Source organism: Aristolochia californica, unplaced genomic scaffold (assembly GCF_029961685.1).
Source record: "Aristolochia californica isolate CCGP_79_NKW_82.1479 unplaced genomic scaffold, dmAriCali1.0.hap1 SCAF_4, whole genome shotgun sequence".
Classification (NCBI taxonomy): Eukaryota; Viridiplantae; Streptophyta; class Magnoliopsida; order Piperales; family Aristolochiaceae; genus Aristolochia; species Aristolochia californica.
Genome location: NW_027182103.1, coordinates 3,980,005 through 4,004,753, shown reverse-complemented (window position 1 = coordinate 4,004,753; position 24,749 = coordinate 3,980,005). Strand labels below are relative to the sequence as shown.

Genomic DNA, 24,749 nt, shown 5'->3' with positions numbered 1-24,749 from the left:
CTCAGACTTCAAGTTTACTAACCCCCCCCCCCCTAAAAGATCAAGTCATTTTGTATCTTGTACATATTTTGATTATGAACGAAAGGCCTTGAGCATCTTTTGTGTGCAAAACTATTCTCACGTTTGCATATCTTTTTTACATATGACAAAAAGGAGAAGAAAAATCTAAGCTAATACTAAATTTTGTAAACATTTGTATGAACACATTCAAGGCGAGCAATAGGTTACGAACTTGACACTCAAATACATATGGGAATTGTTATTTTTACTTTTTATAAGTTAGGTTTTGTTATCATCAAAGAGGGGGAGAATGTTGACATACGTTGGCTCTCATCCATATTTTGATGATAACAAAACTTAATTGAGCAAATAAATTTAAATTAAATATATCTAATGTTAAGTGTTCAAGAGATACAATTTCAACTTTCTTTGCAAATAAACCAACAAATTCATCTCAAAACCGCAAACTCAAAGAAGTATCAAGTCATCTTGAAGTACCTACAAAAAGTTTGAAGACTTGAAGACGAGAGCCAAATCACATAGAAACATCTCAATAACTCTAGCCATGTATGAAAACAGTTAGCCAACCTTCAATCCAAAGGTACGCAGGAGTTTTGAAGCTTTCGAAAAAATTCTTTGCAAAATCGTGTTTAGCTTATACATATTAATGTTTAAAACTTACTAGAACACCTTAGGACATTTTTTATTATGCTCAGAAGTTATTTTAGAATACCGACAATTGGCATGATCTATCATGTTATTGGTCATGATCGATCATCGAAAGTAATCTGGAAAACAATATAAAAGAATAATCGAATAACCTAACTGGATTGATCGATCGATCATATAACATCTTGTCAAAACGAGTTATAAAACGTGATCAATCATCTAGACTAGATTGATTGATCATACCAAATCCAAGCATAATAAACTATAAACATGATCGATCATACCGACTAGTTTGATCAATATGCCGGAAAGGGACATAAAGAATGATCGATTATACCTATTTACATGATCGATCATATGACTTTTGCTCTACCAGGGCTATAAAGCATGATCGATCAATCAAGTAGGATTGATCGATCAATCATGTTTTTTCTTAAAGGCATGAAAACTTGTTGATCGATGTTATGATCAACCAACAACCCTTAGGAATCAAAAAATATAACTGTCACACACAATTGATCAATCATACCTTTCCAATAATCAATCAATGTATCTATCAACTTTTTGAAAATGGCTAAATAATGACTAGTTTGGTTGGAAAGCTTTTATAAATAGCCCACCAACGTCCCTTAGATAATTGATTGATCATTTATTTGAAAACCAAAAGTATTCAATATCCATTTACTTGAAATTCCTACTCAAACCCACTTTTGAGAAGAAAATAAAAACTAATTTTCCATCCCTTTCAAATCTCTCAAAGTTTATTTACATCCTGATATTCTCAAACTCCCTCAAATTCTCTCTTGTACTCTAAAAGATTGGAGACTTGGATCTCACTAAGAGAAGGTTGATTCTCCCACTCAAAGGTGTAAATTTTTTTCTTTTATATTTTACTTTGAAATTCTGTATAGGTTTTTCTAAAACCTCAAATTTAGAAAGGGAAGGCCAACTAGAGCTAGAATCTAGTTGTTTATCTCTTTAGGAGAGTTTGTAACAGCGTATTAAGATATTACACACAGCTTAAAGAGAGTCGAAATCTCTTTGAGAATGTAAACTTCCAACTAATAGAGCAATTAGTAAGATTTTTCCGACTAAGGGTTCTTAGGTGATGATTACAAATAAAGGAATATCAAAAAAAAAAAAAAGTCTATACTCTTTTTGTGGTATATACTTGTTTACTTTATTACTTGTATTAATTTGTATTAAACACCAAAAGTTTTATTTTATATATCTCAATTCACCCCTCTTGAAAAGCTACCTAGGTTAACTTCATGCTACCAAGTTATCCCATTTTAAAAACCTCGAGTGACCTTAGAAAAAATCAACTCAACTCCAACGTAATCTACCTTGCGTTGGAGATTTGCATTTCATAACAGTGAAGATATGAAAAGAGCAAAGAAATGTGCAGGGTCATTTCACAAGGTTGACATTGAGAATGAGAATGTGCAAGCTTTTATCTAGAAAAGTGGAACTCCCTTTCAATTGTCGAAGGAAAGAGTTCTCCCCTAGTACAAACAATATTTCAAAAGGTTAACATTGTCCAGTAAACTAGAACAAAACCAGCAGAAAAGGGACAGGAAGATTAGTATTTACAACTCCAAGATCTTATAGTTTTACAAAGTTTTATGTATGCCAAAAAACTGAAATTAACCATCCTAGTTAATTGGTTGGGTTTCTCTTCAATGGACACAGGTCACAGAATGAGCTTAGTTCAGAATTCTACAGAGGGAAATACATGGTATAGGATGTGAAGAACAGCTGGACGGCTTGACATCCAGACCCACTGAAGCAGAATGAAGCTCCAAAAATATCCAATGAGGTCTTTTCAGTTTCAAGCAATGAATGCAGCCAATTGAAGACCACAAGAAGTGTGTTTCCAAGCTCACGAAATTGAAGGGTACCCATCCTTCAGCTTCCCTAACTGTAGATTACCTGATCAAAAATGGATTCTAATGAGTTAAAAATTGATAGAGTAAGAGTATATATACTCGAAATTACTTCAGATAACTGCCTCGAGTTTCAAAGTACTCCAAAAGAGGACATACTAAGGAATTTCTTAAAGAGGATAAATTAGGGTCCATGATGGTTGTCTTAGCAGAACGCAGTCCATGAATCCATCCCCATAACAGTTGAGGGAAGGGATGAAATCATCGTGTTTAATTAGCACTCCACCACATTTAATAGAAAAAAAACCAAATTTCCTCATAGCTGCAAAATGTTTAAAACATCCTTTGATCAACCACGCTTTCTCATCTCCACCATGATCAACCATATACCAGACATCATTTAACAAGAACAAGGTTATTGCCATCAAAACACCTGTTATACTGTTAATGCACATCAAGAGCGCCCTATTTGAAAAAGAATCTTGGAACCTAGTCTTTATTTAGAAAAAAAGCAAGCTTATGTCCCTTCATTTGAACTTTTTTAAAATTTAAGGCCTGATACATAAAAAAAACTCTGTATAAAACCAGTTATGTCATGAAACTTTAAGATTAGAGAACACTTGCATCCTGTAATTTATAAAATATCACCTAAACTAACCCCTAACCTAATTGCAAAGGGTAAACTAACCTTCATCTTATAGATAACCTGTTCCTGCTTTCAAACAGAGCAAGGACTTTGCCATGTGGATAAGTCTGTTACAAGATTACGTAGCTGATCAATGAGAAGCTTGAGATGCTTGTTCTTATTTGCAAGTTCCTGCATCCACGGATGATTAACAAGCATAAGATAGATACATATGTATGAGTGGCACTACAAAATCTGGTTTAAAAGATCTAACCATTAGCTCATGTTTATTATTCAACATAAATGGCAGGAATGCCCATGAGTGCCCATGAGTAGCAAGCAACTGGAGCAATCTAAATTACTATCAGAAGGTCTACATTTAAATGAACAGAATAAATCCGACAAAATAGTAGGGTATGTTTATCAATACAAAAATTCAGAATGTTTGCAACAAATGGTATTACAGACAATTAAAGCTAACAATTTTATCTGATTACCTGTTCTACTGATTTATCCATCCAACTATGTCATCTGTGGATAAAATTTCTTACCTGTTTAAACTCTGCCATTTATCAAATGGAACTGATATAGATAAATGGCATAATATACCCAATTACCAGTCTGTTTTGAAAGTACAAGTAAAATTATCACCAAATAAGATGGTTGAGTTCTGTTTTATCAGATTAATTGAAATGAATAAATTAAGGCTCGTAATATGTTTAGTAAAAGATCACCATTAGTACAAGGGAGACATGTACTGGGTGCTCACAGTCACCACAGGAGATTCAATGCCAGTCCAAGATATAGGGAAAGTTGTTGATGGAAAAAATTTATATATCCATTTACCATATTTGTGGGTCAATGCTGCTTACAATGAGAAAATAAAATCGCATGGAGTCCTACACTCAAATGAGAGAAAATAGCTACACATCTCCCTAATAAACAATGAGAGAAAGCGAATCAACTCAATCAAACACCAAATAAAAATCTTAGTGCTCATTTATTTATCAACTATTAAAAACAAAAAGAGAATATTCTATGCTTAAGGATTTTCATCTCATCTCATTGTCTTCAAAATGGAATATTTGTTTCTTAAAAGTATATTTCAGTTTGTTCATGGAGAAGGTGCTTACTCCCTAAATTTAGTTAATTCAATTGAAATTGCAAGCCCTAACTACTCAACAAACTGGTGGAAAATTTTCCAATGGGAAAATGGTTGAGAGCTATTTATCCTCAGACCAAAAAAAATTCCAACAGGCAGCAACAACCTCCTGACATCTACTAGGCAATCATGTTGATTATGTGCGCTCAGACATACTTGTAATGTAGACATGATCACAAAACTGATAACAGTCAAGGATCAATGATGAAAATTCACTAGTATGTAAAAACTAGAAGAATTAGACATTACTATTATGTTTCAAGAAAAAAATACAAAATTCCTTTTGGTCCCAGTGGACTCAAATCCTCTGTGATAACCATAGAAGAATATGGATTGTACCATTACTGAAGAAATCACAAGGACATAAAAACTTAATGCATGTGACTCATGTGAGGAAATCTTAGAACAACACTTTATGCACAACCGATGCATCCATTTTATAGAGGTTTCAGAATATATACATACAACAAGAAAATAATAATAAGACTAATAAGCAAGGACCCAGTACATGTCAATGGAGACATCCATGACAAGGTAATTATTATACCCTCATTTAAAATGTCAAATAAAAACAGAATAATAGAATTTGAGGGGAACTGTGCCCTCTCTCATCTCTACACGAGGAAAGAAGGGGAAGTGAAGTAGGCACAGAAGCCTACTTATTTCCCTTGATTCCATGTGAGAGAGGTTGGCCCCTTCTTTTTTCAATGTACATTCTTTTGCTTCAGCAAGTAAGAATAATAGTTCAAAAGACTAAAATGACCCTAAAAAAGATTATTGTTGTATTGAAGAGGGTTCTAGCTGGAAATTAACCTAAACAAATACAATCCTAACTAGAGGAAAAAAGATTAATAAAAACTAGTCTAGTTGGCAGTGCTTATACTCACCACAGGCAATTCAATGCCAGCCCAACATATTGGGAGAGTTGGTTGATGAGAAAGCTATATATCAACTAGAAGACTTAGCTATTTCTGTTACGTTTCAGGAATCAAATACATTTTTTTTCCTAGTGGACTCAAATCCTCTTTCATAGTCAATCTTATTAAAAGTAAATGGACAATACCATTAACGAAGAAGGAATCACAATGAAGCAAAAAAATTGTGGATATGTCAGATATACCATTTGAGGGACCTTGGAACAATGCACAAGAGATGCATCACTTTGAAAGAGGTTTTAGAATATATATACATAGAACATATGAATTATAACAATAAAAATAAATGAGGACCCAGTAATAGAATACAAAACTTATAAACCACAAAACTCTTAACACTAATGCCTACTAACAGCTGATCAACCTCTCTTTTCTCAATCCTTCAACAGTCCCAGTATCCTCCCTTCCACAAGCAGAATTCAAATTTTATCTCCTTGGCATACTAAACCTTAAGTATTTGCTCTTCTCACTGCTCTTCACACATTCATCAAAATCCTTCATTTTTCGGTTGCATTGGAAAGGGATTCAAGTAATGTGATCAAATGAGCATCTAATTGAAGGGATAAACCTTGGAGACCGTACCTCATCTTTCGAATAAATGCAGCACACATTTTATCCCCTTGCGATTACCGGTACAATTAAAGCTCAATTAATTGTTCTCATAGTTACCAAAATCATTCATTTCACAGTTAGCACTAAAAGGGACATAATGTGACTAAATGAGTAACTAATGAGTCCCTTGGACAACCAACCTCATCTTTGCAATGAATGGATTCACATCCTCCCCACAGTGCATAACCTTGCAGGTTTGGGAGTGAACCACCCTCAGCATTTGGAAGAAGTAGAAGAAGAAGAAGATGGGGCAAGCACTATATTTAAAGTTTTAATTCTCTTTAAAAGTGTTTGTGACTTCTTGTACACCAATCTTGACTCGGTGGCCACCTAAATATCAAGTAATATAACCAATTTAAAACATAAAAAATATGTCATGATTTTAGGATGCCTCAATTTCTGATTGCTTTATCAGCTACATCTTCTATTTCAGCAGTGGACTTCACTGCATAAGCTGTTGGGTATGTTGGTGGTTCAATATGTAAATGTAGTTAATCCTACAACAACAACAGTCATGTGATTTATCATGTGACTAATAATAGCCCACAATGCATAATCCACATTAAAGATTAGTCCTACAGCTTTTGAGATGTAAGCTTGACGCAGATCCAAGTGTTAATTCCAGTAGTTTTAATTACAATGAAATGGACAAAGGGTTCACAGATTACTACATCAGTTTGACCTAACATCAACATATTTCTGCAAAAGCTGAGTCTGGATGACTTTCAAGAAGCTTCAAGTTTTAGAATCAAGATAAAAATTTGAAATCTTTTAAATAATTATCTACAGCTGATAAGAGGCAAGAAGAGCAATAATTGCAATTTCTCCTCTTAATTTTAATTTATAACACTTTTGAGTACCTTTCTCAACTCAACAATGCGTTCTTCCAGTCTCTCGGTTCCGACTTGTTCTGCTGTGGAATCCATTGGATCTTGAGGCTTCCCCTATATGAAATCAAATTAACAGGTGTAAGAACTGAATGGGACAAGCTAAATCACACTTTTGGGACTTGGAGACACTACGACCTTTGGTGATAGAGAAATCCAATCAAATTCACTTGGCATTAAACAATAATACATCCAACTCAGACCACCATGCACTCATTTTCTTTCATGGATAACAAAAAAATTAATAACGATCTTCTCAGAGGCTGCAAAAATGCAAAGACCTCCTATACAGTAATCAATCCTCCAAAACTCGGTAACTCGTCCCTTTTAAGTCATGCTACTTGTGGTGGCATTTACTTCAAGAACAAGAAAGTGAACTCGACCCCTCGCCCTATGAAAGAGAGTGAAATCCATATATGAAGGAATGTAACATTTCATTTCAATTAGAACTTAATAAAATGCTTGGTTTTGTCAAAAAAAAAGTGTGGCACCACGAAATTTACTTTGTAAGAAGACGCCCTGGAATTTAAATCCACTTTCACTCCTGGGCGATTAACTTTCTCTCTGTACCAAGTACCTCAATGAAGACGAGGCAAATTTCTTCCTCTATGATGCTTATATTACCTTCTGCGAGTTAGGAATTGCTGCAAGCACAGCTCGCAGAGAAGCGACCGCAGATTTGTAACGCAGACGTGCTTCGTCCAGAGCACCTCCGCCCATTTCCATATGATGCGAGGAATCCGGAGCATCTTCACCATTGGATGATTGAGATGCAGACCACAAAGCAGGGTTGCATAGCTCGTCATTCATAGAAGAAAGTATCTGAAATGCAGCTTCAACTGTATCCTCGAGATGTTTTTGCCCTTCCGCGGCCAATTCTTGACTGGTTTTACCGTTTGCAGTGCCTTTTTCCTCCATTTTTGGATACCCAAAGACAGAGCCAAAAGCCCTAAACCCAGCGCTGGAAACTGCAAGACGACACCAATTTTTTAGGTCGTTGCGATTCGAACAACCACCGTTACTGTAGTCGGCAAATATGGGAGCCTCACAAACAGAAAAAATAAGATATACGAAATTACTGTTGGAATTACTGATTCACTGTTCACATTTCTTATAGAATACAATTCTACATAGTATTTTTTATTTATTAATACAATAATTACGTGTCACAATTAACTGTGCATTGATTAATTATAAAAAAAAGTAAAAAATAACATAAACAAATATAATAAATACATTAATTAATTTATTAATACCATAAGATATATTTTAACATAAAAAAGGAATAATTAAACAAAAATAATTGATCAAATACTAACTTTAAGAATATTTTTATTACCACTCTTAAATCACTAATTTAATACAGTAATAAAAATAATATAATAAATAAATAAATATATTATTTTATCAATAACACAAGATATATTTTTATGTATTATTAATTAATAATATATCTCCATTAAATTTAAAATCATTGGTTTAATTAATTATAAAAATGGGTTAATTAAACCAAAATAATTGATCAAATGTTTACTCTAATAATATTTTAATTACCAATATTAGATCACTAATTTAATACAGTAATTAAAAATAAATGTAATGAATAAATAAAAGTATTCTTTTATTAATAACACAAGATGGATTTTTTACGTAGTATTAATTAATAATATATTTCCAAAAAATTAAAAAAAAATTATTTAATTAATTATAAAAATGGTATAATTAAACCAAAATAATTGATCAAATGGTTACTTTAACAATATTTTAATTATCAATCTTAAATATCTAATTTAATATAGTAAAAATATTAATAAATAAATTATTTTATTAATAACACAAGATAGATTATTAATAACATATATATAATTAAAAAATAAAAATATGTTTGATAATGAACCGAGTTACTCGTAATAGTCCACAATTTTCAGCATAAAAGCAAACGTTTATACCTTGGAAGATAAAAACAAGTTCGTACCTTTAATATTAAAATCATCAAGTTACTAGTTTAGTACATATGAACGACAAAATACATGTTCAAAACCAGTGAGATACAACCATCAATCATCATTCCACATGCGAGTCGCTATGACATCTAGGTATTGTGCTACTCTTGTGGATTCTAATGCATGTTGTCTCCAAATGTTTGTTGATTAGATGCTTTCATCCACAAGACTATCTCTATCTTCATCATTATTTACACCTACTAATTGAACCTTATCACCTCCTCCACCAAGTTCATCACCCGAATCATCATTTTCCGTTTCAAACATATCATAGTAATCTTCTCTATGTATATAATTATGTAATATGCAACAAGCAATTACATTTTTTATCTGGATCTTATAAGAAAACGGAAAACTTTCAACATTTGAAATCGAGCTTTTAAAGCACCAAAAATTTGCTCAATAGTATTTCTCAAATATGAATGTCTTCGGTTGAATAATTCTTTATCATGTTTAGGAAGATTGTTTCTAAATTCTTGCAAATGATAATGAGTTCATCGATATGGAGCCAAAAATCTTGGAAGATTTGCATAACCAACATCGACTAGATAATATTTATCTAAAATAGAAAATATTTTCCACATAAAATAATTGAAGATAACCCTTTCTATTCCAGAACCTTTGTTGTTGCTCAAGTGGGGTGTTCGCAAAGATATAAGTTTCATCAATAGCCCCAATACAATCCTAATTATACCATTTCAATTAATACAAAGTAAATTTATATATTAATCTAAAATTATTCATTAGAGAGCAAGTGATGTTACCTTAAAGTACAGATAAAACATCGAATTGTTTAAAATCTTCGAGTGCGTTCTGAAGGCCATTTAATGTAATCAAAGTGAAGTTTGAGAATAACATCAACACCTTATTGAAATACCTATTTATGGTCCAATTCGATCTATCAAACATCTCTGTTGTGACACTATACAATTGTTGTTGACCAACAGTTAGGAAAAAATATACAAGTTGTTTTCCCACTGAGATTGTCTTTGTGGTTATAAAAATCCTCTACTATTAAGTATCTCTACCAATTTATGAAATACAATTTGATTCATCTTGTACACTTTTCTAAATTTAACAGGTGATTTGTCAAGTGCCTTTTTGAAAATACAATAGACCACCAATCCCACAAGAATGTGGTTCATGTCTATTGTAATGGCAAAGATAATATCTTCCCATCGTGAACAAAATATATGTGAATGCAAACATAGTTGCAATCTTTTCTTCGTCTATCATAATATCCATGGAAACTTGCAAATACCACAAGCACAATGATAACTACAAAAATTATTCATGTTTCTTCCATTGAATTTATGGAAAACATAAATACTTCATTGACTTGATGTAATCAGAGTACATGAACCCTATTTATAATAGAGGAAAGTAGTAGAGTCCAATTACAATTAAACTACCCTTGTCCCAATTACACCCAAACTCTAACACTTAAAGATAAGTCCTAGCATAATTAAATAACTCGACATAAATAAAAGACTAACATAACTAAAACACTTTTAAACTGACTCTCATGTGAGACTACCTTTTGTGAGACTCTTATAAGACTCCACCATATTAATTTTGGCTCTGTGAGATTGCTTACTATGACAGTCATGTAAGAGGTTTCCATATCTTCTCTTCAACACTCCCCTTTAAGTTGGAGTTTATAACTTCAGCTTGCAATAAAATTGATTATTGGTCTTCAATTTTCTTTGCTGCAAAAAATTCTTCATAGACTCAAAAACTTCATCTTTTGTGCCCCCCCCCCCCCCCCCCCCCCCCCTTTCTTAAGTATTTTTGTCACATTAAAATTACCACAACATATAGAATAAAATACATATTTCTTGTACTTCTTCTTCTACTTCTCCCCCTCAAACTGAGAGGTAAAGGCAGTGATCACATCTTGAACCAAATAACATAGATGTAGTAATAAGTTCTTCCATCACGGTGTCCCAACCTGAGCACCGACTCTCAAAGGTAAAAATGAGTGATAAGTGGGTAATGCCTATCATTCACAAGACGACGATAAAAGACCCACGAATACATTTAAAATGTCTCAATAGACTTAAAAACATCTATATATATAAAAAGGTAAACCAACCGAAGCAACACATAAGAAGTTGGCCCAAAGGGGTATGTGAGAGTAAAAAAAGGATAGTTGGAGAAAGGTAATCAAAAAATGGGTAAGTGAAATATTTTCCTTATATCGTTGATCAATAACAGTACTCAAAAAGTGACGCAAAAAATTTGGTTTAAATTCGGATTTTTCAATGCAATAGGATACCAACATGACCTTTGATTCATCCAATGCGAATATATCCTTAATTATAGGTCATATTGACATGAAATTTCTCTTTACTAAACTAGACTTAAATACCTTTCATCCAAGTATAACTTCTCTTTATAAAATATACTTCTTTTTAGATAAATAATCTAATAAATTTTGGTTTCTGTAATCTGGTCGAACTAAGTACTCTTTCTCCTTTTGCCAACATAACCATTGACTCTTCCAAGATCAATATCTACATATTAAAGACTCGGATAGAAAATTGGTTGAATATTTAAGAAAATAGACTTAAATATATTTCTTTTGATATATAATTCTCCAAATAAAGTCTCGTTATTGATAGCATAAAATGGCTTGAAAGTTGAAGCATCCTGTTGTTGTTCGAACCTCTCTTGCAATCTAACCTTTGCTACATCAAATATCAATTTCTCTTTGTAAACAATTCTGATTGCCAAAATTAGTTTTACGTTGGAAATTATACTCAAATATATTTCCATCAATATATAATATAAAATATTTAAAGCTCAGTATAGAGGTGAAAACGCAAAACAAATAACGTGTATAGAGACTAAAAAGAGAAAAAAAATACGAACCTAAACTGCTAGAGATAATAAATCAGAAAAGGATTACATTATCTCTGTGGGTTGACCAAGTCAACTCACATATCCTATTGATACCATGTTGAATTTATGAAAAATATAAATACTTCATTGACTTGATGTAATAAGAGTACATGAACCTCTTTTATGATAGAGGAAAGTAGTAGAGTCCTATTACAATTAAACTACCTTTGTCCCAATTACACCCAAACTCTAACACTTAAAGATAAGTCCTATAATAATTAAATAACTCGACATAAATAAAAGATTAACATAACTAAAACATTTTTAAACTGAGACTCTCCTGTGAGACCACCTTCTGTGAGACTCTTGTAAGACTTCACCATATTAATTCTTGCTCTATGTGATTTCTTATTATGAGAGTCATGTAAGAAGTTTATATATCTTCTCTTCAACACTTTCTAAAAGTCATAAACACAAAAAGACGCCCTTATCTTCAATCATAATCTATTTTCAATCATACCCCTACACAACCATATCCATTCAGACATCCTGCCTTCAAGCACAACCCTACACAACCATATCCATTCAATTGTCCACATCCACTATATTCATCCACACAATAACAACACAACAATCATGAAAACAAATCTTAACATAATGATATTCATAAAAGATCAATGATAAGTCTTACAATGTCATAATTCAAAAATCATTATAAAAATACAAAAACAGTCATCTCAAAATAGATAGTGTACGTAAAACTCATTACTACAATTCACCAAAACAAAATTTAAGCCACTCGAGCCGCTCTTTCACTGTCATATTCATAAACATGACCTCTTATTTGGCGTCTTCAACAATTCAAGAGCGCAATACTTCAACTCTATCAGTAGGTTCGAGATTTCCAGGAGGGCTTCGTACCATCTTTAGACTTGATGACATCCCTAAATGCCTCAATAACATCCTTCATTGCATCAATGAATCTGTCAGTGTCTTCAGTGGACATTTTGGTTCTCTTTCTATGAAGAGTTGAAGGTGATGGGTTACCTCTTCAAGAATGCTCAGGTGTCGACTCATTCTCGCTAAGGAATGGTGATAGAGTATCCCCACCTACATCTACATCCTTGATATAGTCTTGTCATACAGAATGACATACAGTAACTCATTATGTGGTTGCATCCCAGCTGAACCCACAAGTGTTGAGATAACTCATTACTGTTTGGTAAGTATTCTTCTATGATCTTGTTCGATTATTGAGTTGCTCACAAGTTTTTTTATTGACTGTCTTCATTGAACTTATTGACATAGTCCATATACACATCATGCTTCCAAACCCCATTGGGCAACTTGTTCCCCATATTGACCTGCTCAACCAAGAGATCGAGCATTTTGTTGTCTTCTTCCAGCCATATATAATCTAAATCTGATATGGTCCTCATGGAAAAAACTTTATCAGACAACCTTTACCCGTCCTAGCAACTAGAGACACATGGAAACACAAAAAACATTGAAAAAAAATACCACGTGGTGGATATTTATAACACTCGAATTTCCTCACCACATGGCAAGATCATTCCATAGCACTTCAAAATTATTCAACAAAATTCTATAACATTTAAAATTTAATCGAACTAATTTCATTGTAGATGACTAAAACAATGCAAAAACACACTCATCAAGTCCAAATTCACCGAACACCCCTGGTAGAGCTTCATATGACTTCACAATTACTTCGAACCGTACCTCGTCAGTGATGGGTGTCGGGTTTCGTTGGCTAATGGATGCCGGTGTAAACGACTCAACCTAGTTAGAACTAGACTTAACCCACCCTTCATTACCCAACATACACTAATCCCTAAACCCTAAACCCTAATTCCAAAAAGTACACCCTACTAAACCATAAATCCTAGCCCTTTCAAAACCTAAACCCTAATTTCTATTAACCATAACCCTAATTCAAAAAAGTAAACCCTTTAAACCAATACCTTAAACCCTTAAAACCCCTAAAAGCCCCAAACCTTAAACCCCAAACTCTAAGCCCTTAAACCCTACCCCCTAAACCCTAATTTCTATTAACCCTACCTTAAGATACCCTAAACCCTAAATACCCTAAACCATTAACCCAAAACCCTAACTACCCTTAACCATACCCTAAACCCAAAATTATACCCTATAAAGACGAAATTGAACCCTACATACCGTAAACCCTAACCATAAATCCCGAAATTATGCAGTAATTAAACAATCAATACAAATACCACACACAAAATTAAAATTAAATCAAAGACAACAGTAAATTAATTAAAAAAAATACCTTCTGAAATTTAGGGAAAATCGAAGTAGAATCAAAGAAATCGACGCCAAAACGGGAAAAATCGAAGGAAATCGAAACCGAAATGGGGGAAATCAACGAAAATTGAGAGGATTTTTAGGATAAAAGAGAGTGAGAAGCGGGAGAAGGGGGAAAAGAGAGGGAGGAAGAGAGGCGTGGGATGCAGTGTCCCGACGACTTCAAACAAATGAATCGGAATTTTGGGCAGAATCCTAATTCGGTCACTTAAGTCTATATATGCTTCATTCACTTGAACCCTCCCCCCCTTCACATTTCATTTCAAGGAAAAAGGAACAAGCGGACCCTCCTTCCCCTAAACCCTAAATTCTTACCTCAAAACACTAAACCCTAAACCTTAATACTCTATACCCTCCTTCTCTTGTCTCGTCTTCCTTCATATATAATTCGAGTCTCAAATAAGAACAAGGGGAGAAGACTTATAAGTTTTTCTCCTTTAGGCTATGTTTGGAACAGAAGTAGAGAAAAAAGAAAATAAAATATAAGAGGTTTATTTTCTCTTGTTTGGATACCCATAGAAACTAAGAGAGAAAATGGAAGAGAAATATAATTTCTCTTTTTTGGATACACGTGAAAAATAAATTTAACAAAATTTTAAATTTTAATAATTAAGACTCTCTCTCAAATTCTTATTTCTTTTATTTTCTCCCTAAATTCTATCATTTTATGATTTTCTCTCTAATTTTCTTTTCTCTTAATGATTCTCTACTGTCGAACAACTAGAAAATAACTTTTTCATTTTCTTTTCTTTTGGGTTGGTTCCAAACCGGCCCCTAGTTTCCTCTCCTCTGTTTTCTTCTCCCAGTTTCACACCTCTTTCTAATGAGACTCACTAAAGAAGATTAAGTTTTATGCATTTTTTTATAAGATTTAAACCAACTCTTGACTGTAATTACGGTGGGTGTTTCAGTATTAAGTTAGTATAAGGGAACTTTTCAAAAATCTAACACATATTGACAGATACATGTCATTTATCGGCCTGTGTCTTATCAGCATTTTCCAAAATCCGAGACATCGAATAATAAATGGATCCTCCTCTAAGGGGCGGACGGAACAACTTTCCATGTAGCGTACCTGTCATGGCTTGATTTCCAACAAACCATCACCAGCTCGCGCAGAAGCGGCAAACCATCATTGTCGATGCAAGTTTCTTTACGACGAATTAAAGAGAAAGATGTTGGGTGTTGCCCAGACACGAAAAAACGAAAACTAATTGATTAGGGATAATAGCCAGATAGAGAGAGAGAGAGAGAGTTGCTTTAATGAGGCTTTTGTAATAAAGGGGCCTTTCAGTTGTTGCCATCAGTGAGATAAAACTGCTCTGCTGTGTTTCAGAATGCTTTGTATAAATTTACAGGAACGCTTATAATCTTCTGTACACTAAGCAGCAAATTGAACTGAAATAGCGTCAAGCAACATATGCTTGAAACCAGTTTTGAGATTTGGAGTTTTGGAAGGAAAAGGGCAAGAAGTACAGATAAAAAAAAAAAGTCTTAGATTGGGTGAGTTGGAGTTGCAGGTTTCATTACTGAATCTTCCACTAGCTCCAGATCCTGATATACCCACAAAGCAGCCAAAACTAGTATTACCCAGTTCTGCTAATCTCCATAACATTAACAAGACGATGTTTGCAGTCATACTGTAAACAAGAAGTAAACTCACAGTTGAGGACTTCAATCATTATTAAGAATGTTATTTACAAGCATCTCCTTCATTACAAGAACTCTGCATTCGTTTCAGAATGCTTTGCATAAATTTCCAGGAACGCTCATAATCTTCTGTACATTCAGTAGCAAATTGATTTGAAATAGGGTCATGAGGAAAGGTGAGAAAACATTTGTTTGAAACCAGTTTTGAGATTTGGAGTTTTTGAAGGAAAAGGGTAAAAAGTTCAGATAAAAGAAAAAACACTCCTAGATTGGATGAGTTGGGAGTACAGGTTTCACTACTGAATGTTCCACTAGCTCCAGATTCTGATATACCCACAAAACTAGTATTACCCAGTTCTGCTAATCTCCATAACATTAACAAGATGATGATGTTTGAAGTCATACTGTAAACAATAAGTAAACTCACAGTTGAAATGTAAACTAACAGTTGAGGACTTCAATCATTATTAAGAATGTTATTTACAAGCATCTCCTCCATTACAAGAACTCTGCATTCATACTAAACGAATTTCTTGACAACACCAATCTCTATACACTCCAAAATTACCAAAAATGAATTCTCAATGCTTTCCTTGGTTTATTTTACAACATTGCCAACTTTTCAGTTGGCAACGACCTAGTTTTTCATCTGAGCGATCTTGTCCTGGTTAAAGAAAGATATTTACCCTTTGAAGAATCTTCAGTTACTGAAACAAATGTAAGCCAATACTGAAATGGAATGACAAATTGGTCCTTCCCAGCAGCTTGAAAGTAGATGATGAGTTGTCATCAAGAAATAGGAATGGCTAGACACTCACTGAATCCAACTTCAAAGCCAAAAAAAAGGATCAATTTTCCCTGTAAAACACCAAACAACACAGAATCATATTGGTATTTTCTAAGTCAATTTCACCATGGCTCATCATTCCAACATCATTTGTTCCTAACTGAGCTTATGTGCATATTGCGCTAGGGAGAAATCTTACCTGCCAAACAACACCAACACAGCAAAGAAAGTTGGCCATATGAGAAAACCTGCCCTTCCAGAATCCTTGTCCATAGTTATCAAATCCCGCTTTTATTAGCTACTTATTCAGATTTTGTGGCTGTTAATTTGAAAAATTTTGCTACTTCCCTGTACAGCTGTTCCCCTTCAAATGGCTTAGAAACATAACCATCCATTCCACACTTCAAACATTTCTCATGTGTGGCCTGGATTACATCTGCTGTCGTGGCCAATATGGGTATATGAAAGAGAGAAGCTCTGTTATCAGATTCTACAGACACTTGATGTTGAATCTGATCATTCATCTCACGTTCCATTTCACGAATCTTCATCGTAGCCTCAAACCTGGAAGATAGTTTAAATAATACGTTGCATTTCACTTACAGAAAAACTAAATTTCAAAGTTGAAACACTACATGAAAAAGAGAATATTTACCCATCCATTTCAGGCATTTGAATGTCCATGAAGCAAGCATCAAAACTATGTGGTGGCTTAAGCATGAAGATGGCTTTTTTCCCACTGTCAGCTAAAACGACTTGAGCTCCATATTTCTTCAGAGCACCCTCAGCTACCTTTAGATTAACTAAATTGTCATCTACTACAAGCATCTTTTTCCCATGAAGAAGATCACGGACAGATGAAGGAGGGACCCCACCATTTCGGCCATTTGCTTTACTTCCAGCTCCCATTGCCCTCTGTAATGAGGCAGCTAACATACTTGCCCTAAGTGGCTTCATAATCACAGGTGGCACATATCCATCAGTTTTCATGGCACAAACTTTGTTCAAACTGATAGAGTTGGCCAGAAGAAAGAGTTTTGGCATATTAGGTGAGCCATCCTTCCTCAATTTGTTAATCAAAGCTGCTGGCAGATCAGTAGCTTTGAACCAGACTTCCTTTTCAATGAGGATCATGTTGGCAACCATGGTACCACTAGTTGCAAAAGATAAAGCAGAGCTAAGATCAGAGAATATTTCTACATGAATTCCGAGCCTTTGCAGATGATACTTTGAAACCTTTGATCGAACAGGTCTTGTATCAACTACTACGGCTTTCCTCCCCTGAAACTCTGATGACACTGATACTGACTTGCTATCTGAATTTTTGAATTCACTTGGATTAGTATTTCCATTGGAAAACACTCCAGTGAAGGTGAAAGTGGATCCCACCTGAGGTTCACTAACGAATCCAATCTCTCCATTCATGAGACCCACCAAGCATTTGCTAATGCTAAGTCCAATACCAGTGCCACCATGAGTACGTGAAATGGAAGGACCAACTTGCATAAAAGGGGTGAATACACGAGAGTGAGCCTCTCGAGGGATCCCAGAACCTGTATCTTCAACTGATACAATTAGATTGACAAGATCAGAAGGTGAGGAAAAGCTCTGATGAAAAAGAGGCCCTTCTTGGTTGAAAGCCTTGAATTTTTCCCAGCTCCGTCTTCTGTCTGCAACTGGAAAGCCACTTAAGGTATCTGTGGATGAAACTTCTGTTTCGACTTCAACTGGGTTCATCACTTCCTCGATTAAGTGAACAGTCACAAAGATATGTCCTTTGTCTGTGAACTGTCAAATGTAAACAGTGAGGAGAAGAAGAAAAGCAAAAAGGAAGACTAGACATTGACTAGACCTATTCAATATGTGCTCCTTTCTCTCTTTTTTTTTTTTAATCAACAAAAATTCACTGGTTAGTTGCATTCAAACATAATGACCATAATGAGGTATGTAAGAACAACTTACTTTGATGGAATTGCCCATCAGATTTGTGATGATTTGTCGGAATCTTCCAGGATCACCAATTAGAATCTCTGGGACCCGTTCAGATACGTACACCGCCAACTATTCCAGGATACAAGGCACTTAGGGACAATAAAAAGAGATTAAACTTAAAATATAAAACATCATAGGAAGAGTAAAAGGCAAGTTACCTCAATTCCTTTATCTTGAGACTTTCCTGAGAAGAGAGACAAAACATCGTCGAGGACCGCCCTCAGGTTGAAACTGACAGCCTCAAGCTCAAGCTTACCAGATTCAATCTTAGCCTGATCTAAAATTTCATTGATGAGAGATACAAGAGCTTTACCACTGCCTTGTGCTGTTCTAACATAATCTTGTTGTGTTATGTCCAGATCTGTATCCATAAGCATTTGCAGCATACCTAAAAGTTTCACAGATATCACATTTTTTTAGTTACAAGAGTGCTTCTAAATAGATCTGAATCTTTCTAGAAGAGGAAGCATTGCCATTTATAAAATTAGTTAATCTAACTTTTGACCTAAAACTTGATGCATTTCAATGGCAGCAGTAAGATGGTTGATGCTATGTGCAATTTTAGGCTACCTCAAAACATGGCAATTTTCTAGGAGAAGCATTGCATTGAAGTGAACTGTGTTGCCAGTCCAGAGGACATTCGTATCCAATATAATCTGCCTCCATGCCATATAACAAGGAAAATATTGTAATGCACATGGCTGCTAATGTACAAATATTGTTGGGATTGATAAGCATAGATCTTCTAAAGTCCAAACCAATATGAGGCTAATATCCCAAACACAACAACTCTCATTTTCAAACAACTAGCTTGAGACATGGAGCACATGTACAATGAAAGATTGGACTGTTTTTATCTAACAACAAAAAGTCAGTGTCTGTTTGCCGCATATTTCTTCTGTAATCTAATTTTGTCAGATATCTATTCTTTCTTTTTAATTTTAGAGACTGATAAGCATATATCTTTTTTACTTACAAAATGGAAACAAGACCCCAAAGCCTCAAGCCCTTTTGCTCTATCTAAGGACCCTAGCCTTGGAGTTAGAGGTATGAGCCCAGCTGACCCGGATTGTATTGGAGGAGGCTAAGAGAGAAGTATGAAAGCTCAAATGATAGTTTAGGTGAACTGAGTCATCACTCACCTAGAACACCATTCATTGGAGTTCTGATCTCATGGGAAACAGTTGCGAGGAACTACAAGAAGATCAAATAAATCACTTAAATTATGAGAAAAATAACAAACAGTTAACTGCAGATATAGAAAAATAATTTAAACCACTGGTCCATTAATCGAGATTTAGGAGAAAAAAATAGTAATTACCTGTGACTTTGCAACATCTGCTACCACCGCTTGTTTTCTGAGCTCTGTCATTACACGACAATCTTCTTCCACTTTTGCAATTCGATTCATAGTTGCATAGAATATATACCCCACCAGCAACGCAATCACAAGAAACCCAAGTGAAGTGGTTAACTCCAGTATTGGCCATGGTGCCTTTTGCTTGAATCTGCCATGATAGCAATTATTCAGCAAGACACTAACATTATCTTGTAAGTCTTGAGGTATATCTGTAATTTCAGATGTTAATTTACATATTATTTTTTTATTACCTGCAATGCATCTCATGGCATCTGAATGGATCTCCAAAATTAAGGGTGCTGACATGGTGCATCCCTTTATCTGTCACATTCTGACCGTACATACTTATAGGGTCAGAAGCATTGGTGGTGTCATAAACATTAACAAGAATAGTTTGTTTGCTTGCAAGTTGGTGAAGTAATTTATCCACAAGTGATTCGATGTCAAAAATTCCACCGAGATACCTGATAAGCAGAAGAAAAAAAAAATTAGCTCACAAAACACTGGATGATTTCTAGAATAAACATTAATGGGCAATCAACAAACTGAGTTCCAGTTTTAAGATCACTTGCATACCACCAAGAGACCAGTCACATATTGCAGTTAATGGTATTGAAGTGAACAGAAAAGAAGTTCCAGCTATCAAAAATAAGAATTTAATTCTGATTGTTAGATTGTGCAGCCAGTAAAAGTTTTATAAAATTGTGAACTGGTACTTATAGTCTTCATCAGAGCTGCACATAGGTTGAGATAGGATAACAAATTAAAATAGCTCATGACGACACATACCCGTCTGTAGCCTGAATTCGGTCCTTTGGTGTAGCATTAGATGGAAGCTCTGTCTTATAGACAGCAAAAGTTAGAATAACACCAAGACGCTTGGATTTAATTAATCTGAAGGGAGCAGTGAGAACTCCTTTTCCTGATGCTCTAGCTCGTAAAATATTTTCACGATCCTCCTGTAGATGCATGCTTATAATAATTTTAGCAAAACAAGATGGTCTCAAATTTCTTGTCATCAATGTATGTAAAAAGGACAAAATTTTATGTCAACCTTACATGCAGATGTGTCCTTTATTTACAAATCCGGAATTCATTCTTATAGTAATACTGAACACACATATTAACTCTGATTAAAAACATTAGCAAAGGAAAAAAAATCAGATTATTATTTTGAGCATAAAGCTGCAAAGTGCATTCAGAAACATCCCACACAATGAACCCAAAGAAATCAAGGAGAAAAAGAGTTTCCCCATAGTTCAAATATAAAGAGACAATGAGTAGCAATTAGGCCTCTTGTTACCAAACTACCGAAGACTCCAAGCATAACTTGACCACCTACCTTTCCGGACAACATATCGAGGGAGATCACATGAGAAACAGTATCTTGCGCAAAGATGACTGGAGCATATTCCTCTTGCACAGGAGATGTCTGATGTGATTCAGCAACATTATCATCCTCCCTAACAGGGGATTGTTCTTCAGCATCCATTCTTTTGATGGTCCAACCTTGTTGCTTCTCAAATTGCTCTCTTTCAAAGTGAAGAACCCTCACAGCATAGGCTACTCCACTTGTAAGAGGCCTCTCAAAAGCTGTCCGCTCTGTATATTCTGCAAAAGTTGCCTGTAGATTAAAGGAGTCATTACCCAATGTGAATTGGAAGAAGCACTAGAACAAGTTTCGACGCCAGAAAACTTGCTACTTTAGGTGACTTTAGTGTATCCACTGCACTTATTACCAGGACAAAGGTTCGTAAAACTAGTGGAATCTCCTTCTTAGGACCGACTGAGCATGTCTCAGTCCAAAACTCATGACAAGAGCTGACTAATGTATGATTATTTTTCTAATAGCAGGACCTAAATTAGACACCTCAAAATCTGGTAGTCAGACAACAGAATTTAAGGCATGTACCACCAGTTACAGTGAACAGAGGTCCTACATTATGGTATGTACAAGTAGAGTGGCATCCACAGCCCATACGACTGTGTTTGCTGCATCATCAAACGATTAGGTGTAAAACAAAAAGAGATTAAAAGATTCAAACGACTAGATAATAAATATAACCAAGTAGCCAGCGGCAGAAATTAGGCACCTGAGTAATTGCAGATGGGTTCTTCGCATGGTGAAAGGTTGAAACCAGAATAGCCAAGGTTTGAAGATGGTTCATGCTCACGTTGAACTGGTCCTGTAACATCCGGGCACGTTCATCACACATGCTCGCTAGTGCTGCTCTTCTCTTTTCTACTGCCAGAGAGTTCATGTACCAGAAAATTGTTGAAGATACCAACATGGAAACAAGTACCCATGTGATCAAGACTTTCCTCAACCAATTTTCACAAAGCTCTCTAGACCCAATATACTGATAGTACCGGTAGGCCCGAAAACCCTTTCTGGAGAACTTCTCCGACCAGTTCGACCAAAATTGATCGAAAAAAACGAAACGCCTCTGATTCATGGTATTATCATCAATAAACCAATTCATAGGTATCTCAGACAAAATCCAACAAAAAAGCATAAAAAGCAGAGAAACTACCTACAAAATCAGGAGCCAATAAATTAAAATAAGTAATTGAATTTATAAAACAGATAGGAAAAAAATCTGAACTAGCCGTCTGCGGCCACTGTGACCAAAATATTCACCATGAAAGTCTCATATGCTGCCTGGTTAACCTGCAACTATTTTCTGATAGCATCGAAGCCGCGGAAAAAAACACTAAGCCATCTTCATCCCTAATCGGCTTCCTACAAGAGGATACTTCGTGGCCTTATCTCTTTTTAGTTTACAATTTCCTCGAGTTCCCCGACACCAGCAAATTAAATCCCAAAGAGGACGAACACATTGACAACCAAAGTTTCCGCTTCCGTCAATAAGCAAACGCAAAAAGGAGACGCAGCCTTAAATCCTCTCCACTTGTCTTCCGCGACTCCAGCAACCCAAAAATCTTATCCAGAGACCTCCACTTCCTCTTGTAATTCTAGTCTACAACCCGGGAAGTATCGCGAAGCCCAGACAAACTCAACCAAAAGCTTCTCCGAACTCAAAACTAAAGGGCTTCTGGAGCTTCTAAAATGCTTCCCAAGACTAATAAAGTAAGACCCCTGTACCTCCAAAACCAACACAAATGTCCCAGATCCAAGATTACCCAAAAACCAAAAAAGCACAAGAACAGTACCCAGAAAATAAAACTCCCCGCAAACGGGATTTCCTGCTCTACCACTTACAAATTCATAACATAAGACAGGAAGAAGAAGAGAAGCAAGCAGGGAAGTCCCAGTATTTGACTCGGGAACACGAGTTCCAACTGCAGAGATCGAGTTGAAAGCAGTGAAACAGACGGAGAAGATGATTGAAACAAGTCCGGATTCATGGGTTCTGTGATGGATAGATGGGAATATGGTGGTAACAAACATCTGCTTGCATAGACCATTTATCTACCCAATCAAAATATAAAAAAATCATATCCATTTTATCTCCTCATAATTTTTTTCATTACCAATTTCTACAGATATATCAGATCGGATAAAAAAATCAATAAATTATAAAAAGGGCAAAAAGGTATCTCCCACTGAACAGAAGCCACTGCTTTTTCGACGTTCACATCACCACTAATCCACTCCGCAGCTTTCTCACGCAAAGCCCTTTTATCCATCAGTTCTTCCCCTCCCAGACCAAAATACCCTCACGCCAACTTTCGAAAATTCAGCACACCTTAGATCCTTTTCCCCTAGAAATCGAGGGCATTTTCGCATTCTTAATCACCATATCGAAGATTTTCTGTTTCTTGTACTGTTCCGAAAGGGGAATACATCGGTAATTTCACAAATCAGTTCTTCATAGTGGCAATCTAGTAATTAAATAAAACAACGATGGCAGAAGCGCAAAACGGCGGATCGGATCAGAACTCGGCGCGGTATGATTAACCCATCAATGGCGACTGCCACTGGACGGAGAAAAGCTAAAGAAAAGAGTCATCGGCACGGGTGACTCCGCACGTGCAACCACGTATTGACACGCGTAAATGACCAATCAGTCCTTATCGACACGTAGGAGGCGGGTTAGGAGTACGGTCAAGGATCCGGATTCACACGTGGAGAGATTAAACTAATCCCCGCAAGAGAACAAAACGGGTACGGCTCCTTGTCGGATACGAGGGGTCGAATACGGCGTATGTCCTATGTATGGCACATTGTGACCCATTCATACATACATAGTATCTGATTAAGTATTTTAATATAATTAAAATATTATAAATTATCATATCCAATTAATTTACTAAATCACCCCTAACTCACCCTAATCCCGGTTTATGGATACAATGGTTAACTTCTATTAAGTACACATTCGAACGAATTTATAACAAAAAACAAGGGGAAAAAGGCAATTTTTTCGTTGGATCGAGAATTAAGCTTACGATTAATCGGTGAAAGGCACATAAATAACAAGCTTCACGTCCTTTTTTCTTTTTTTCCACCATTAGGTAAACTACCACTATGATGTAAGGGTTGGGGCAAGTCCACCATGTCATTATCAATAATATAGTTTTATCAAAAGATTGTGTTAGGTGTTACGCAATATTCTTGTCTCACCTTTAACTTCTTCCCTCAAGCTTTTCGTAATCCCATGCATTCTTTGGCCACTTTCTCTTTGTATTAAACTAATTCAAAGTCTCCATGTCAATCAGCCAAACACACCCATGTCGGTCCTTTGATTATATTATTAGTCATGTTCTTGTTCTTGTCCTTGTTCGTTCTTTTTGTGGGTATTTATAAAAAAATTTCCTTTCGATGACTCAGGTGTGAAACAGTTTACTGGGGCAACCTAAACTAAATATGGATCCAAAGTTCCAAACTAGAAAAAGGGTTTTTTTTTTCATAAAAAAATTGACTAAGTACATTGAATAAGGATACAAAAATATTAGAACCATGTCCAAAAGAAAAAATAGTTGGGGATTATTAATACTTTATTAAGCTACTTTAAATAAAAAAA

At 35.2% G+C, this 24,749-nt stretch overlaps 2 protein-coding genes across 2 annotated transcripts; both read right to left on the bottom strand.

Moving 5' to 3' along the window:
- Window positions 1-2,178: 2,178 nt before the first annotated feature.
- LOC137963835 (mediator of RNA polymerase II transcription subunit 30) lies at window positions 2,179-7,790 on the bottom strand. Its single transcript, XM_068811047.1, has 4 exons — window positions 7,401-7,790; window positions 6,750-6,833; window positions 3,244-3,372; window positions 2,179-2,601 (listed from the first exon to the last, which is right to left on the bottom strand). Exons 1-3 carry the CDS (start codon window positions 7,692-7,694, stop codon window positions 3,274-3,276), a joined length of 477 nt encoding a protein of 158 aa, XP_068667148.1. The 5' UTR covers window positions 7,695-7,790; the 3' UTR covers window positions 2,179-2,601; window positions 3,244-3,273.
- An 8,264-nt stretch (window positions 7,791-16,054) lies between these two features.
- LOC137962323 (histidine kinase 3) lies at window positions 16,055-23,132 on the bottom strand. The gene is made up of 12 exons (XM_068809124.1): window positions 22,403-23,132; window positions 21,855-22,295; window positions 21,104-21,385; window positions 20,551-20,720; window positions 20,013-20,225; window positions 19,723-19,909; window positions 19,544-19,595; window positions 18,560-18,789; window positions 18,372-18,470; window positions 17,065-18,197; window positions 16,609-16,973; window positions 16,055-16,480 (listed from the first exon to the last, which is right to left on the bottom strand). The coding sequence occupies exons 1-11, from the start codon at window positions 22,403-22,405 to the stop codon at window positions 16,712-16,714; spliced, it is 3,072 nt and encodes a 1,023-aa protein (XP_068665225.1). The 5' UTR covers window positions 22,406-23,132; the 3' UTR covers window positions 16,055-16,480; window positions 16,609-16,711.
- Window positions 23,133-24,749: the final 1,617 nt, after the last annotated feature.